A 17,234-nucleotide genomic window follows, 5' to 3' on the forward strand; every position below is an offset into this window, starting at 1 on the left:
AATTTTCTATTTCGAGTTTAGAGCCCTTAATGCGTCGACCAGCGACAATGATTTTATGTTTTTTGACTTGTAAAGGCATAAAAACATTCTATCAGTGTTAAAAGTTAGATTCTCAACCAAATTTCACTTCTTGATCCAGCATTTATGCACCTTAAATGCATTTCAACGTTCTTTTAAACATACATTTCACATATCTCATCAAACTATATAATGGATTTTTAGGCAATTCGTAAAAAGCCCAAATTACGGAACATTTTATTTTGTTATGGTTAAAGTTTAGCTTGGCTAATTTATAAACCAGGAGGTTAGGTCAGGAGTTAGGGATGGGTACCGGTAGACAAAACATCTTTTTTTCATGTTTTTTCATTTAATGAACATCGATGGTTGATAATCATCGGAAGAAAATCATCGATGTTTTCCTAAAAGAGCAAAAAAGGAATAAAAAACAATTCAGATCATATTTTCATGAAAATATGAGAGAAGCGTTGTAAATTAACTGATTTTTCTGTCTGTAAATTAACTGATTTTGCGTAATAGCTGATAGGTAAATACAAGTTTGTGTTTCTCTAAAATTCTTCTTCTTCTTCTTATTTTAAGACTGTGTCTTGTGTTTTCAAAGAGGCAGCCTAAGTTGTGACTGCGAGGACCAGCTCTCATACCAGCGCTTTGGTGGTCTTCCAGGTGGTCTACTTGTATTGGGTCTCCCTTCCTTTGCGATTTTCGCCAGTCGATCGTTGTTCATTCTATTGACATGATCTCTCCATGCTCTTCTTCTAGTTCTGGCCCATCTCACTATATCCGGAACGTCACACATTCTTCTGATTTCATTGCTCCTTATTCTATCTCTTAGTGTTTTCCCTGTGATTGAGCGTAATGTCTTCATCTCGGTTGTTCTAAGAATCCGTTTAGTAGTTGCAGTCTCCGTCCTCGTTTCTATGGCGTATGTCATTACTGGTCTGACACAAGTTTTATATATCCGTGTTTTGCTCTCGATACTTAAAAATTTATTCCTCCATATCACGGTTCGAAGGAATCCTGATATCCTAGATGCTGCTGTTGTTTGCGTTTTGACTTCTTGTTTCAAGTTCCTATTGCTCGTAATGTTAACCCCTAAATATAAAGACATAACCTGTTCTACACTTTTATTATAAATTGCCAGTTTACATCTTCTTGGTTTTCTCGCTATTGTCAAGGATTGTGTCTTTTGTTTCGATATGATCATATTGAATTCTCCTACAACTGTTTCAAATCTGTGTAGCAGTTTTTGCAGATTATCCTCATCTTCAGATATCACAACCGCGTCATCAGCGTAGCAAACTATCTTAAACACATGTTTTCCCATTCTGTATCCTCTGCCTGCCGTTTTGACTTCTTTTATGATTTCGTCCATTATAATGTTGAAGAGTATTGGGCTGAGACTATCTCCTTGTCTGATCCCTGTTGATACTGGCATTTTACTGGAGAGTTCGTTGTTTACTCTTACATATGTGCTATTTCCGTTGTTCATGTCCCGAATGATGTCTATTGTCCTTTGGTTTACGCCTCGTTTTTTTAGTAGCTCAATGACGTCATGTAAGCTCACTCTGTCAAATGCTTTTCTTAAATCTATGAAGCACATAAACGCGGTTTTATTGTACTCTATGGCCTTTTCTCTGCCAGAATGGCCGTTGGGCGGATTGAGTAGCTCAACGACCATGCTGCCGGTCCCAAGCCCGGATAAAAGAGGAGGGTTGTAAGGCAAGGCTAGCTACCTACCTCATGTAAAACAGCCATTTGCTCAGAGAACGAAGAAAGTAGCCTCGGATAGGACTCTAAAATTCATTGGTAAATAAAATCCTGAAATTAATTTTTAAAACCGAAAACAAAACCCAGTTATTTTTAATGTGTATTTATTACCTAATTAAATCATCTGTAATTTTTCACTCATTATTCCACAACAATAAATAATTAGGAGAAAAACAAGGTTATGAGATTCAAATCAAACTTTATTAAAAAGAAATAAATTTTACAATTCAAGTTGTAATAATAATGAAAGTTCTTCGGGCTTTGATTTATCTGTCGATTGTTTCTTTTTTTCACACTGATCGAAATGAAGCTATATTTCACTTTTTGGGCCCATTTTGTTTAATATTTGAAATTTAAAAGCGTAAACGACACAAATTTGACACAAACGTAACTGTAACAGACTAACGGAAAAAACGATACAATACAACTTACGAATAAATATGAATAATAACAATACCTGAACCTCACTCAAAACGTACACAACACAAAAGTATTCCACAACCTTCTTTATTCATTGGAGGTGATTCAAATAATGAAATAATTAGTCTTGGCTAATTGCAAATTTATTAATTGAAGTAGCTTTTCAACAACCAGGAATTATTTAAATTACCAAAACATCGATGTTTATTTAAAACCATCGATAACTGCAAAACATCGATTGAAAAAACATCGATGTTTTCGTAAAACCCTCGATGATTTGATAACATTGAATCATCGATATCCATCCCTAGGCTGTCAGGTTAGTTAGGTGACGTTAGTATACAAACTATCCAAACGTGATGTTATTTTGATGATAAATATAGTTTTAGTTTAACTAAACTAGCTACTAGAATTGGTTGATTTGTAAGCTAACCAACGAGTTTACAAACCATACAACACTTACCGCCAAAATATAAATTACAAAAAAAGTACACAAATTAATCAGGACTTTACCATACATACCTACATACAAGCTGTATTTGGATAACATTAAAGTTTATATTTCATATTTTTGCTCAAAAACACAAATTTTTTATCAAACTCAATGAGAAAATTTAAAAAATTCAAAAAAGAGAATCTCGAAACTAATCGAACTTATAATTTTGATCAAAATCAACTTTAAAAAGCCAATTTTTGATATATTTAAACTCAAAAAAGTCAATTTTTACATAAGTAGTACATAAGAAAATAAATTTATGATCAATTTATACATGAAATAACCAATTTTTAACGAAAATAAACTTTAAAAAATCAATTATTGATTCTTTTAATTCCAAAAAACAAATTTATATGCAAAAATAAACTAGGAAAACATATTTTTTCTCGAATTATACTTGAAATAGTCTATGTTCGAACAAGCTTAAGTATTAAAGGCCAATTTTTCATCAAACTTAATTTAGAAAAGGTCTCAACTACTTAAGGATTTAAAAGTTTTGCTTAGAAACGCTAATTTTCTATCAAATTTAATTTGAAAATTCAAAAATTCAAACAGATTGAACTAAATAACGACAATTTTTCAAGAAAATAAAAATTGAACAGCCAATTTATCATTCAAAAGAGTTTTTGCAGAATTTCATCTCAGAAAGGGATATTTTTTAACTCAAGTCAAAAGTCAAATTACGTTGTTGTTGCAGGATGTCTGCAGTTTTTCCGTAAGCTGTTGGATTTTATAAGACATGTTCACACAGTAGATATTAATTACTTGTAAAATTTAGTTTAGAAAACTCAATTAAAAAATACAAAATGAGAAATGCCACAAATAAACACATTGATACATCTAATTTTTAGCAAATATGCTAACCACTTCATTATACACATATTTTTTAGCATGATCTCCGTAAGTGAAATCAAGATGATTGAAAGAAGTTTCTGCTATCGAAAATTTACCTTGGAGATTCCCAAGTTCGTGAGATAATCGCTCGACATCTTCAACTCCAGCCAACCAATCGTTGTAACTAAAAAAGAGAAAAACCGGAGCAGAAACCTTCGACAAATCGTAATCCGGAGGTTGCATTGCACCGTATTTTCTTAAATTCTCGATTACGCCGAAATCGTATTGTCTAAAATGCCCGCTTGAAATTTCTTGGCCGTAATGGAGTATCTGCTTAGTAGAAGCACCAGCAGGAGCGTGTCCGACAATCAGCGGGATTTTCGTCGTGTTCATTTCGTTTAAACTAAAACCGCATATAGCGAACAAGACATTTTCACATAATATAGGTCCGATTCCTGTTTCGCATATAGCTTCTGTAAGCATATGTAAGAAGCTCTCCTCGGGTACAAATTCATACATTCCAATGAGATTCATTAGAGTTTCGAAGGATCCTTCCCAAAACGAAAGTATTCTCAATAGAGGACTGGTCATATGGCTCATGTAAGCTATCGGAGCTAAGCTGATTTGTACTTTTATTTTTTCGTTATATTCAGGTCGTGTTGATGTCATCACGAAAAATGTTGTGGTACCTTGAGAATGTCCCACGTAATATATACCATCAGTTCCTGTTTCTAGTAGAATATAATCTATCATAGTTGGTAAATCGTAATAACCAATTTCGTGCCAACTGAATTGCCAGAAATTGCTGTCTGTGTCTGGGTTTAACGTTGTGTGATTGCGAGAATAGTATGTTCCTGAAACAATAAAAAAATATCACTAGATTTTTTTGAAACTAGATATGTTCAGCTTAGAAATTCAATATAAATCAAAATAGTAGTAATGCACTGAATATATAAACAAGAAATAAAGTGAAAACACTTGTTATAAAGACAAATGCCTTAAAACGAAAAATCACTTAGATTTCGTTGATAACTTGCATTCCGTCAATGATACATTCTATATGTTCGATTGTTCACTCTGTTTATTAAATAATTATACAGTTTGTCCACGTAAGTTGGCGGCATATGGGAAAGTTTTTTATTATTAATTTTACGAAAAAAAGTTATCCCTTATAAAAAGTTCTGTATGGTCCAAAACCTATAATTCAATAATCAGATGTTGAATTTTTTCAGACATATACAAGGTTTGTCAAAAAATGTGATTTTTGCCTTTCTTTTTGATAATATCGAAAATTGTTATAAGAAAAGATGTTTAAAATTAAAAATAGCTTTCATATATTCAACATTGTTTATTTACATCAAAAAAATATTTTTCTCTACATTTTCTCTGCGATTACGTTGGAAATTTAAGTTTGCACATTAATGCATAATTAATCTAGGATGCACTGGATGATAATTGTTATTAAAAGTTTATTTAGAATTGTTTAATCAAATTTATAATTAATAAATGCAGTGCATTAATGTACAAACTTAAATTTCCAACGTAGTCGCAGAGAAAATGTAGAAAAAAATATTTTTTTAATATAAATAAACAATGTTGAATATTTGGAAGCTATTTTTAATTCTAAACATCTTTTCTTTATAACAATTTTCGATATTGTCAAAAAGACTTTATTCTAAAGCAATAATCACATTTTTTGACAAACCTCGTATATGACTGAAAAAATTTCACATCTGATGATTGAATTTTAGGTTTTGGACCACACAGAACGTTTTATAAATAATAACTTTTTTTCGTAAAATTAATAATAAAAAACTTTCCCATATGCCGCCAACTTCCGTGGACACACTGTATAAAAAGAACGCCTTGATATTCCATGTATAGCTCTTGGGCATGGAAACAAAAAATTCTCACATTTCAACATCTCCTTTAGATTGAAATTTTTCACACCCAAAAATTTTGTCATGGATCTGAATGAATAATAATCTGACGGTACAAGGTCCGGAATAAATGCTGGATGTGGTAGTAGTTCAATACCATTAAGTTCATCGATTTTATTCCATGTAATTGGCTTAGCATTGTTCACGAAACCTGGATGTGTCTCCGATAAAACCCTATAAATTCGTATCAGATGTGCACTATACTACAAACTAATGCAGCTCCTGAAAGGACTCGACATAGATCAGAAGTAAATTTGATGCATTAAAAATTTATATTGGAACCAATTAACAGAAATAAAAATAGATAATAATATATCTAATACTATAAAAATCAAAAAGGGGGGAAAAGTATATCTCCCCTCCTGTTTAATTTATATTTGGAGGCGATTTTTCAGGAAATGGGAATTAGGATTAATGGAATGTGGGTTAACACTAACAGATACATACTGTTGACTTGGTCTTAATCTCTGACAACATGTAGGACTTTTTGGACGAAAAAGGAAACACAATAGATCCTTTGAGTCGCGATGTATATGATCTAATCTAAATTTCCATGATCGTTTTGGTTGATACAACTCGATTGAACTGTTTCGAAAAATAAATGAACGGAAGATTTGAATTTGAAGTATGTCGCTAAAAGCAGAAAGGAAACTGTTGTTTTATGTACGTTTAGTACTGCTAATGAACCAAGAGATGACGCTGGAACGGGAAGTCGAGTTGGCTATCACTAGGATGTGGTTGATCTATGTAGCCTGCCGTTGTATTTTCGTCGGTCGTTGACGAGTGTGCAAAGTGTACATTAAATCTGATTGCTTATAGTAGGGCAAAATCCAGGCTCAAAAGTCAGTTGCAAAAAGAGAGGTGAAATTAATGAAAGGGTGTTAAAAATAAAATCAAAGCAATAGCAAAAATGTAATAAATTCGAAAATACGGAATAGTTATGGTAAAAACGAAGCGAAAACTAATTGCAACAAAAAAAAAATAAGTGACGGAGTAGAATTATTATTTACAAAATTAACTTATTGTTGAAAACAACTCTTTATTCGTGATGTCATCGCATGTCATAATCGCTTTGTTTATATTTATATTGTTTTCGAAAAAACTTTTATCTACTCTTTTTAATTCATATGTCTATTATTATCAAAATATCAAAAAGAATAAAAAAATATATAAAACATAATAAAAACAGTGATTACGTATTCCATGGAAACAACAGTCATAAATTAAAAGGAAGATGAAGATCTGAAGATAATCGAGAGAGAAATACTGACAGCTATACTCGGACCAAATATTAAAGGAGATGGAGAGAGGAGATTAAAGACAAATAAAAAATAAAAGAATTGGCAGGTATATAGAAGCAATAGCAGAGAACGTAGAAGACATACAAGAGCTAGTCAATTCTAGCAACTAAATTAGAACCAAATACCTTGGATATATGTTAAATTAAAAATGGGATTGTTAAAATTGTTGAAGTTAAAACTCGGATAGCAATTGCAAAAACAGCTTTTACAAAGTTTAATCCTCCGAGAAGTCTCCCTAAGCCTTAGATCGAGAGTCATAAAATGTTATATTCGGCCAATCCTTTTATATGGTGTGGAGACGTGGTCCCTGAAAGTGAAATCCTTAAACAGAATAGAACCAATGGAAATGTGGCTGTTGTGCAGACTTCTACGGATCCCATGGACCGAGCACCGAATGAAGGAGAGCTGGTATGGAAAGAGAGCTGATCGCGCGGTAATTGAACAACGAAGAGTATCTTATTCTGACGGGAAAGATCGACGGAAGGAGATGACCAGGGCAGGGCGTAAACAACATTCTTGGCTACGGAATATAAAAGACTGATGTGGCATTCAAGGTGCGGTAACAATTTTTCGTCTTGCAGAAGAAGAATGCCTTCAGATAATGGAATAGAAGTTTTGGACAAGAGAACACCTACACGCTGGAAAGACTAAATTGAGCAGGACACATCATGAGAGACCAAAAAATACCTGGTGAAACGAAATAGAAGAAGATACCTGAATACTAGAATAGTAGACTGAAAAACAAAATGCAGAAACCGAAAAGAGTGTAGAAAGCTGACAAACAAAGCCAGAATAAACAAAAACTATAACAAAAAGAACAAGAGGAGTAATCCACCCCAATAAAGGGATTTCTAGGTGAACAAAGCTTTAGCCATAATCTAAGAGATTGAAGGGCATGATGATAATCATCAATTTATATGTATATTAATTAAATATGCTAGTATTTTTTAATAGTCTGAAAGTTGATTTGAAAATTTGAACTGCTTTCTAGTGATTAGTGATCTGCATTTAGTTGGGTTACTTTTCAAAACCTAAAAAATATAGAAAAACTCTGATTTATCTCATCTGAGTTTTATAATATATTATATATAATATTCAGGGTGATTCATTAAGAATGTCCAATCTCTGAACTGTAGATTCTAGACCCCAAAATATGATGATTCTGCTCAACATGCCTTATGCAAATATTGCTAGTTACCAAAGTTTAAATTTTGATTTTCGCAATAATTTTCACAATTTCTCTTTGAAAATTTGCAATTTTGCGTTTTTTTGGCATGAGGAATCATAATTTGCACTCTAATTTAACATTGCTAATAGAGGGCGCTAGTTACACTTGCTGCTTGTGTTAATTAAATCAAAGTAAACTTTTTTTGGGCTACACTTACAACTAAAATAATAAAAAAATATTAAAAAGCGTTAAATTCTAGAAAATAAAGTTACTCTTCGTTTTTCGTGAAACGCAATCGGTTATTTGCTTCTAAAAAGTTCAATAAATTTTAATTTTTACATAAAAAAATTTTATTATTCCTTAAATATGTAACAATAACAAATTTGTAAACAAAAATAAAAAACTTCAAAGCAAATAGTCAAAATGCCCACCATTCACTTCAATACACTTTATGATCCGCTTTCGTAAAGATCTCTTAATATCAAAATCACATTCGTGAATTAAGCCGTGGTTTAATTTTTCGTTTTCTTTTCCAGTAGGCTTGTGTCGCTATTAGACAGTTTGAGTAGAAGTAAAAATTGGATAATAATAAGAATAAGTAATACATTAGTATACATACCATTTATTAACAATTTAGTAATAGGAATAACGATTATTCCAATAATGAGATGCGCGATATGATTTGTGTGTTTGCTCAGTCAAATTATAGTGGTCCAGCTGCGGCTCCAAGATACTCACAATTATATCCAAATCGAAGGCAACCCAATTACAAACTGAACCGAAATCTTTACAACCGCTTAGGTGAAACGGGGTCTTTACGCTCTAAAACTGAACACGGTGCTACAAAAAAAATCCCTGCCGATGAAGAAGATGAAATTTTAATTTGTGTTACGGAGAATCCAGATATCAGTACTCGCTGTTTAAATCTGCAAACAGATATAAGCCAATCACCTATTCTTAGGATACTGAAGAGGGAAAAATTGCATCCATATCATTACACACCTGTTCAGAATGTATTGCCTCAAGTTTTACCTAAGCGTCTACAATTTGCAAGATAAACAAAATTTGTAAGATAAACAAAATGTTAACCCAGATTTTCTGGATACAATTCTTTTTACTGATGAGGCAATATTTAATTATAAAAATAATCATTTGTGGGACTCTGTAAATCCACATGCTATGAGGGAAACACATTTTCAGCACGAGTTTAAGGTTAAAATTTAGTGTGGTGTAATATGTGGGTATTTAATAGGTCCTTTTGAACTGCCAACCAATTTAAATGGACTTCTTTATTTGGATTTTCTTCAAGAACATTTACACGAATTACTAGAGGATATACATCTCGCTTTAAGACAAAATATGTGGTTTTTGCACGACGGAACACCACCACATTATTCTTTACAAGTTCGTTAAACGAACAGTTTCCGCATCGATGGATTGGTCGTGGAAGTGAGTTTGTTTGGCCACCAAGAGGCTCTGTTTTAAATCCTTTGGATTTTTTAATTTGGTCGCAAATGAAGACAATAGTTTACAAAGAAAAAAATACTTCTCTTCCACAATTGCGACGGAAAATAGAAGAAGCCGCGGATTTAATTAAAAATAATAGACAAGGATTATTTTATAATAAGAACCTTTACGAAAGCGGATCATATAGTGTATGGAAGTAAATGGTGAGCATTTTGAGCATTTGCTTTGAAGTTTTTTATTTTTATTTAAAAATTTGTTATTGTTACATATTTAAGGAATAATAAAATTTTTTTATGAAAAAATTAAAATTTATTGAACTTTTTAGAAGCTAATAACTCGATAACCGATTGCGTTACACGAAAAACGAAGAGTAACTTTATTTTCTAGAATTTAACGCTTTTTAATATTTTTTTATTATTTTAGTTGTAAGTTTAGCCCAAAAAAAGTTTACTTTGATTTAATTAACACAAGCAGCAAGTGTAACTAGCGCCCTCTATTAGCAATGTTAAATTAGAGTGCAAATTATGATTCCTCATGCCAAAAAACGCAAATTTGCAAATTTACCAAAGAGAAATTGTGAAAACATAAAAAATTATTGCGAAAATCAAAATTTAAACTTTGAACACCCCGTATCTCGGAAACTAGCAATATTTGCATAAGGCATGTTGAGCAGAATCCTCATATTTTGAGATCTAGAATCTATAGTTCAGAGATTGGACATTCTTGATGAATCACCATGTATATATTATATATAATATAATATCATATCCATAGAGAAATTGTAAGAGATATTTTAACTCACGTCATCAAGGTTTTCCGGAATATAGTCCAAATGAGACTGTTTAAAGTGAAATGCATGAACAACTTCTTTGAAAGCACCTGCATCCTTATCTTCCATTGACATTTGCAAATTTTATGTCTTTTATCAAGTACTAATCTGTGGCTCTACAAAGATTTCCTCCTACAATTTCGCTTCCAATATAGCCGGAAATATTTTACACAAATATTAAAAACAATTTTCTTTTTGATTAACGCCATAACAAATTGTTTCATTAGTCCAAGTTTGATGTGTAGTGGTGAATGTAAAACAAATGCCTTTTTACATCTACTTTACTTACCAGATTGCGACTATTTCTTTCTAAAAATACAGAAGGTGCTAGAACGGAAACGTTTTGACATTATTCCTGATCCTCAATTGATAAGATGCAAACCATTTTGACAGAGGATTTTCAGAAATGCTTCATTAAAATTTTAAGAAATATTTTTACCTTCCTTACTAACTAGAAAGGAAGGTCATAAATACGAAACTTCAATTTATTTTTCCTTTATTTCCAAACACTTTTCAGAACGTCTGACATGCATCTCGCATGGTGCGACTAAATCACGTGAAGCTTACAAACATATGCGACTGGCATCATGCAACATGTGTGCTAGTCGCATGCAACGTGCAGCGCCCATAGAGATATTACAGATAGAGTAGGCATGCTATAGGCGCCCATACAAGTGGGAGCGTCTGGCCGATAGAAAGAGAGAGAAAATAATTTATGTATTGCTGTCTCTGTCTAATGGCGCATGCGCGTTGATTAGATTTCGTGTACGCACTTTACCATTGCCCGTTGAAACAGAGACACGCATGCGCAGTACGCCACAAAAGAAAGAGATAGAAATACATAAATGATTCTCTTTCTCTTTTCATTCGCGAGACGCTCTCACTTGTAGGCATGCCTACTCTATGGTAATATCTCTATGGCAGCGCCACTAGGAACCGATCGGTGTTTTGACGCTGCAAACATCGTGCGTCTTGAGTTGGTGCATGCGCAGAACACATTTCCGAGTCATATGGCCTTGCGCACACAGCTCTGACTCTCTCGTTCCCACGGTGTACTGCGTTGACAAGTGCGGAAAATCAAATTTTGAATAGCTTGAGTTTGTTATTAGTAATTTGTAATTAAAAGGTGTATCCTTTAGTTTGAATTGTGTGAATATTAAGGTGTAAATAATTAGAAACACCTTTTCCGGATGACGAAAAAACAAATATTGAATTTGCGTTAGCTTTGAAGGAGGCCAAATTAGGGCTATATGGTGGGTGTTAAATCTCTGTTCAAGCAAGCGAAAATCTCGACTGATTTTGCTTGGCCTTTTTCGATAATTTTTTGTCGCAACCGCATTGGTAAGTCAGAGTATTATGCCGCGTTCAGGGTTGTATTTGATTCCTCAAAGTCAGTCAAAAGTATACTCTCGCAATCCCAAAATATTGTAGCCATAATTTTTTTGGTGACATTTGCTTTTTTGGCACGAACTTTCTTTCCCCATGCCACACGATGGAATCTCTCAACGCTGCTTTGCACTTCGAGGCACACTTGTTTTGGAAATACCGGTCAATGCTGCAATTTTTCTTTGTTTTTACATAATGTTTTCTGAAGTAGTCGCCATCACAAAATCTCCTGCAAGTGGGTCATCTTCTAACGTTTCTCGTCCCAACGAAGCAGCTTTGTCTAATTATTAATTATTGAAAATGGTGAACACAAGTCACCGTAAAAAGTTATTTTTGATTTGTTTTCGATGTTAGTCCTTCTGCATAAAAAATTTTATAAAACGTTTTCCAAAACAACTTGATTAAGTGATAGTTCGAGCTCTACATAATAAAATGGATGGAAACATCAAGTTGAAATGTTCTGAAAAGCTTGTTGAGACTTGTCACTGACTCGTGCATGAATATTTTTGCGAACTCATTCTATTATATGACGCCAAGAATACGTGGAGAGCACTACGTTAGTAAATTTTATACTATAAAAGTTCAAAATCTCTACAAATATAAGAAACAGAATAAAATGAAGATATCGAAGTGAAACTGTAAACAAAATACATAGTTACGTCAAAAACATAACCTGGAAATATGAAATTTGAAAATTTCAGAAATAAATTTATAAATCACAATATTTTACCTCTAGCGTTTCCCATCCAAACGTCGTAGCCCAAATCTGCTAGAATATACCCGAGAGAATTCCCGGGACCGAACAAGATCCAATCAGATGAAGATACCAAAATACCGTGTTGGAGATAAACCACTTTCTTGTTTGACGAACCGTTTTTCGCATGGGGAATTCGATGTAAACATAGATTATATCCATCAGGCGTAGTTACCCAATGAGTTTCTACGGGGTAACCTGCTTCAGCGATCATAACTGGGGTGGTTTTATTGAATTCACTATTATTATATACATTATTCGGAGGGTCTATCGGGTTTGATCTCACGAATACACTATGAATGTATATTAGGAAAAACAATTTTTGCAAAAACATCGTTTGTAATTTTCCCAACAAATAATTCGTTCGTTGTTCATTTGTTTTTATACTAATTCGGTGATTTATAAGTATTTTCTAGAGATTATCTAGATGACAATAAGATATAAAATGATTAGGATGGCATTTAATGATAATATAATTGAAATATATCGAAATTTATTGCTTTTAAAAAGTTTTATTTTGATAATAAAATTAGACGAAAAAAAATCATCGGTAGTTTCTTTCAGTTTCACAATCATTTCGAAAACCGTTTGCACAAATTTTTCATAATCTTGTTTGTAAGGGTTTTGCAATAAAGCCGGTATTATAGTAGTATTTACATTGTTGCCAGATCATGCCTATTTCTTGTATTCTTTTGAAAATATATAAAATATCCACTTTCTAAATTTTTGTGTTTATTTTGAGCATATTTCGTCATTTTTTAGTGCATACATATATTTCTGTTATAAAATTAGTTTTTTTTCATAATTTTTGTAAGACAGATAAAAATTTTACTTCTCGACTCTTTATTTTAATGAAGACTGAAAGTAGTCAGAGAAGAGACCTAAAATCAAGACGATCTAGAAACATAATTTGGAATTTCATGATTCGAAATGTTGGGTTGGCGTTCCTCAAAGGAGAAAACAACTACTTTCCTGGCTAATACCACGAAGAATATTGAATTACATCTCCTCCGAAGAACGTGATGCCATCGAAAATCCGTCGAAATTGGTATCCCTAAGCGCAGTTGAAAGTAAAGATGTCGTCTACTGAGGAATGTTTAACCAAGATTAAATTGATCTTGGTTTTGTATTTACTCAGTTTTGATATTGATTACTTTCATTATCATGATTATTGTATAGTGGTCATAAATATTCTTATTAATGCCTTGTGAAGTATGCCAAAAAAGTATTTCCGATCCTGACAGGATTCGAACCTGGAATCTTCTGATAGATCTGAAATACTTATAATACCATAATCACGATGTCAAAAAACACAAACGATCCTGCCAGGATTCGAACCTGGAATCTTCTGATTCGTAGTCAGACGCGTTGTCCGTTGCGCCACAGGACCTGATAAATCTTTCTTATGTTGATAAGATAAGTTATAAATGATTAGATCTGAAATACTTATAATACCATAATCACGATGTCAAAAAACACAAACGATCCTGCCAGGATTCGAACCTGGAATCTTCTGATTCGTAGTCAGACGCGTTGTCCGTTGCGCCACAGGACCTGATAAATCATTCTTATGTTGATAAGATAAATTATAAATGATTAGATTTGAAACTACATGAATCAAGTGACAGCACCGGCTGATTGGGTCTTCAGTTCGGTCGTTACGCCACAACGTCGAAACTAGTCAGTGGTTATGACCATCGGAATATATACTAAAATGAGTTTGGTGTTTGTTGCCACATTCCCAATAAAAAAACACTCATAATCTAGCTGGCAAAGACGCGGAAGATGGAAGATGAAGTATGAAATAGATATTACTCAAGGTGAGGAGTTAGTGTAGGAAAAACGGATCACTATTTGATTGTGGGAAAATGAGGTATTCACTAGTATATTTGTATCAAAAGTATAACTTAACCTTGTGTCCGAGTCATAAGATATTTGTCGCAGGTTACAAGCATTAGTTTCTATCAAATATCTCCTTCCGGATATTTCTATGGACATTTTAATTAATGATAAAAAATTATAGATAATTATAGTCTCTACAACTTTTGTCTAACACATTTTTTCATATAGTCTACTATGTTTGGAATAAGTACCGCCCAACATCAATAAAACCTTATTTAATGGCTTGTGATAAAATCCACGCGAAGCTTGTTTTGTTGAGGATTCCGGAACAATTTCTCTAGTCATTAAGGACTCCAGTGGCTATACACACATCATCAGCGACCATCAATACGGCTTCCCAGAGATAGATCAAAGATCTCCTACCAGGATATGCTACTAACGTATGGTCTGAAGCTACAGAAAATATGGAGAATCTAGAGCAATCGCACCGAATTTGTCATACTAACCTTCTAAATAAATTAAGACCGTACGGTTTTTCGTCCCCACTTAGAAGTTTCTAAATCTAAATCTAAATGTACCAATCTAGGTCGCTATCGATGGACACACAGAAAGGTTTGAGATCAAAGCTGGTGTTCCCATCTTGTTACCTACTCTCCTTCTCCTGTTCACAAACAATTTACTCCACAAAACTACAAACTCGATCTTTAATACATTCTGAAGTGGGTTGGAAGTAATATGATTGAGTAGCAAAGACCCAGGTTGTTGGTTTTACAAAGAAGACTGGGACTGCAGTTCAGGATACAAAATATCATCATCACCGCAAATTTGCTGATTTAGTGTTGAGGTGAGGAGCAATATGCCCTAGTATAGTCACGTGACCAAATTAGCTAAGGTTTCACAAAAACTTAGAGTCCTCTTTAAGACCAAAAAGTAACATACTCCGCAACAGCTTCTAATCCTCTACAAAAGTCCATCTTTGAAATATAGCCCACATATTTGGTGGTCGGCTTCCAAGCACACCATGAGGATGCTCGACTCAATACAGAGGAGAGCAATTCGACTTACAGGCGATCCAGAGTTGACCAGAAACTTAGATGATAGCTTAGAGCATAGAAGAAAGGTCGCTGACTTGATCCTGTTTCACCATTACTACCACTGCAGATGCTCCTCCTAGCAGTCCAGCATAATTACACCTAGAGCAATTTTTGCAAAACCTACTCGACACTCGACAGACAGATATGGCTCATGAGCATCGAGTTCGCCTGCAAACCGCCAGAACGTCAATTTATCGAGACTCCTTTCTTTTGAGAAGTGCAAGCCTGTGGAATCAGCTACAAAAGCACCTTTTTTCCGAACGCTACAACTTACTGAAGTTCAAGATCAATATCCACAGACAAGGCAGGCACCACTCAAACTGTAATAGCGTTTACCCTTTTGAGCTTGTTTTTACATAGAAAATTCATTTGGTGTGTATTGCTTCTTAGGATAGAACCTTCCTAGACTACTTTGTCGAGTAAAGTTCCAAACTTTCGCTTTCTCTAAAGCTGTACCCGATATTTATCTCGTTTCTTACTTATGATGTTCTCTTGTGGGTTGATTCTAGTCATAGGACCTTTTTTCAAATTATTTCTTTTTTTTTTGGTTTTTAAGAAAGTTTGTTACTAACCTAAATAATAAGTATTAGATCGTTTTTGACTTCTACATAATGGAGTAAGTAATATGTTGCACGTGTTTCACGGTTTACTTGCAACCTGGTGAACCGGTTCACCAGTCAAATTCCTCCGCAGCGGTAATCGCTCACACAGCTACCCACTTACCTAAACAGAAAAAACAAACAAAAAAATTTCATCATAATCTGCGGTTAAGTGTTTATTTGTTTTGGGTTTTTGTTTTTTTTTTTTCTTTTTCAGCCTATTTTAGTACACATTACTCTAACATCAACAGCAACTCGAGCCCTGCAAAGGAGTAATTCCTATATCGGGGTAAAAACTAATAAATCCCTTCCCTTACATGAATAATGTTCTTATCCCAACCACAAAATCGTCCAAGAATATCTCTCTCTTTCTCTTTCTATCCTCTCTCTCCCCCTCTCTCTCTTTCTTGTAAGTAGGAATTTTCTGAAATAGCTCATTATCAGTCAAAATAAAAAGTCAATAAGTCAACGGTATTTTGTAAATACCTTTTGTTTACTCAAAATTATTATCTTAATCTCACCATATAAAAATATTTGTTGATAATGCACGGATGAAAGTACTTTGAACGATATAGAGCAAAATTGATAATGTCGAAAAACATGAATGAGCTAAAAATATTTTTTTTTTCAATAATAATGAGTACACCTTGAGCATACCAACCCTACATAACCTCTATACTCGACTCTTATTTTCAGTTATTGGTAAATTTAAATGTAGCTCCTCCGAGCCGAATTCTTTTCTCAATCATCTATTTCAATTCATTTTATAAATTTTATAATTGTGTTGTTGTGAGATATTTAAAATGCGAATAGCTTAAAAATTTTTCAATTTTAGGTCAATTTCAATATAATTATCTACATTTATGTGGCTATAAATATGTTGTAGTTCGTGCAAAAACATTGGTCCTTCGAGCCGGATTTTCGTCATTTCATCTATTTCAATGCATTTAACAAATTTTTTAAATCACAGTTGGTTTTTCTGAGTTGTTCCAAATGTTTAAGATGTGAATTGCGGTTTTTGCATCAACATTTTTCAGTTTTCGGCCAGTTTCAATACCATTATCTACATTTATGTAGCTATAAATATGTACTTGTTGTAGTTCATGCAAAATCAATGGTTTTTCGAGCCAGATTTTATTCATTTCATCTATATCAATGCATTTAACAATTTTTTTAATCGCAGTTGGTTTTTCTGGGTTATTCAAAATCTTTAAGATGTGAAAAGCGATTTTTGCATCAATATTTTGTTAAATTTTAGTGTAATAATCTTCATTTATGTAGTCAAAATTGTGCTCTTATCGTAATTCATACAAAATCAT

The 17,234-nt window shown here is 33.3% G+C and overlaps 1 protein-coding gene and 2 non-coding genes across 3 annotated transcripts; all 3 read right to left on the reverse strand.

Moving 5' to 3' along the window:
* Window positions 1-1,964: 1,964 nt before the first annotated feature.
* On the reverse strand, window positions 1,965-12,762 carry LOC130453182 (lipase 3-like). The gene is made up of 2 exons (XM_056792797.1): window positions 12,357-12,762; window positions 1,965-4,389 (listed from the first exon to the last, which is right to left on the reverse strand). The coding sequence occupies exons 1-2, from the start codon at window positions 12,712-12,714 to the stop codon at window positions 3,542-3,544; spliced, it is 1,206 nt and encodes a 401-aa protein (XP_056648775.1). The 5' UTR covers window positions 12,715-12,762; the 3' UTR covers window positions 1,965-3,541.
* Window positions 12,763-13,697: 935 nt separating this feature from the next.
* Window positions 13,698-13,770, reverse strand: Trnar-acg (transfer RNA arginine (anticodon ACG)). Its single transcript has one exon. It is a non-coding gene; the product is annotated as a tRNA-Arg (tRNA).
* A 92-nt stretch (window positions 13,771-13,862) lies between these two features.
* Trnar-acg (transfer RNA arginine (anticodon ACG)) lies at window positions 13,863-13,935 on the reverse strand. The gene has a single exon. It is a non-coding gene; the product is annotated as a tRNA-Arg (tRNA).
* Between the last annotated feature and the right edge of the window lie 3,299 nt (window positions 13,936-17,234).

Source organism: Diorhabda sublineata, chromosome 2 (assembly GCF_026230105.1).
Source record: "Diorhabda sublineata isolate icDioSubl1.1 chromosome 2, icDioSubl1.1, whole genome shotgun sequence".
NCBI classification, from domain to species: Eukaryota; Metazoa; Arthropoda; class Insecta; order Coleoptera; family Chrysomelidae; genus Diorhabda; species Diorhabda sublineata.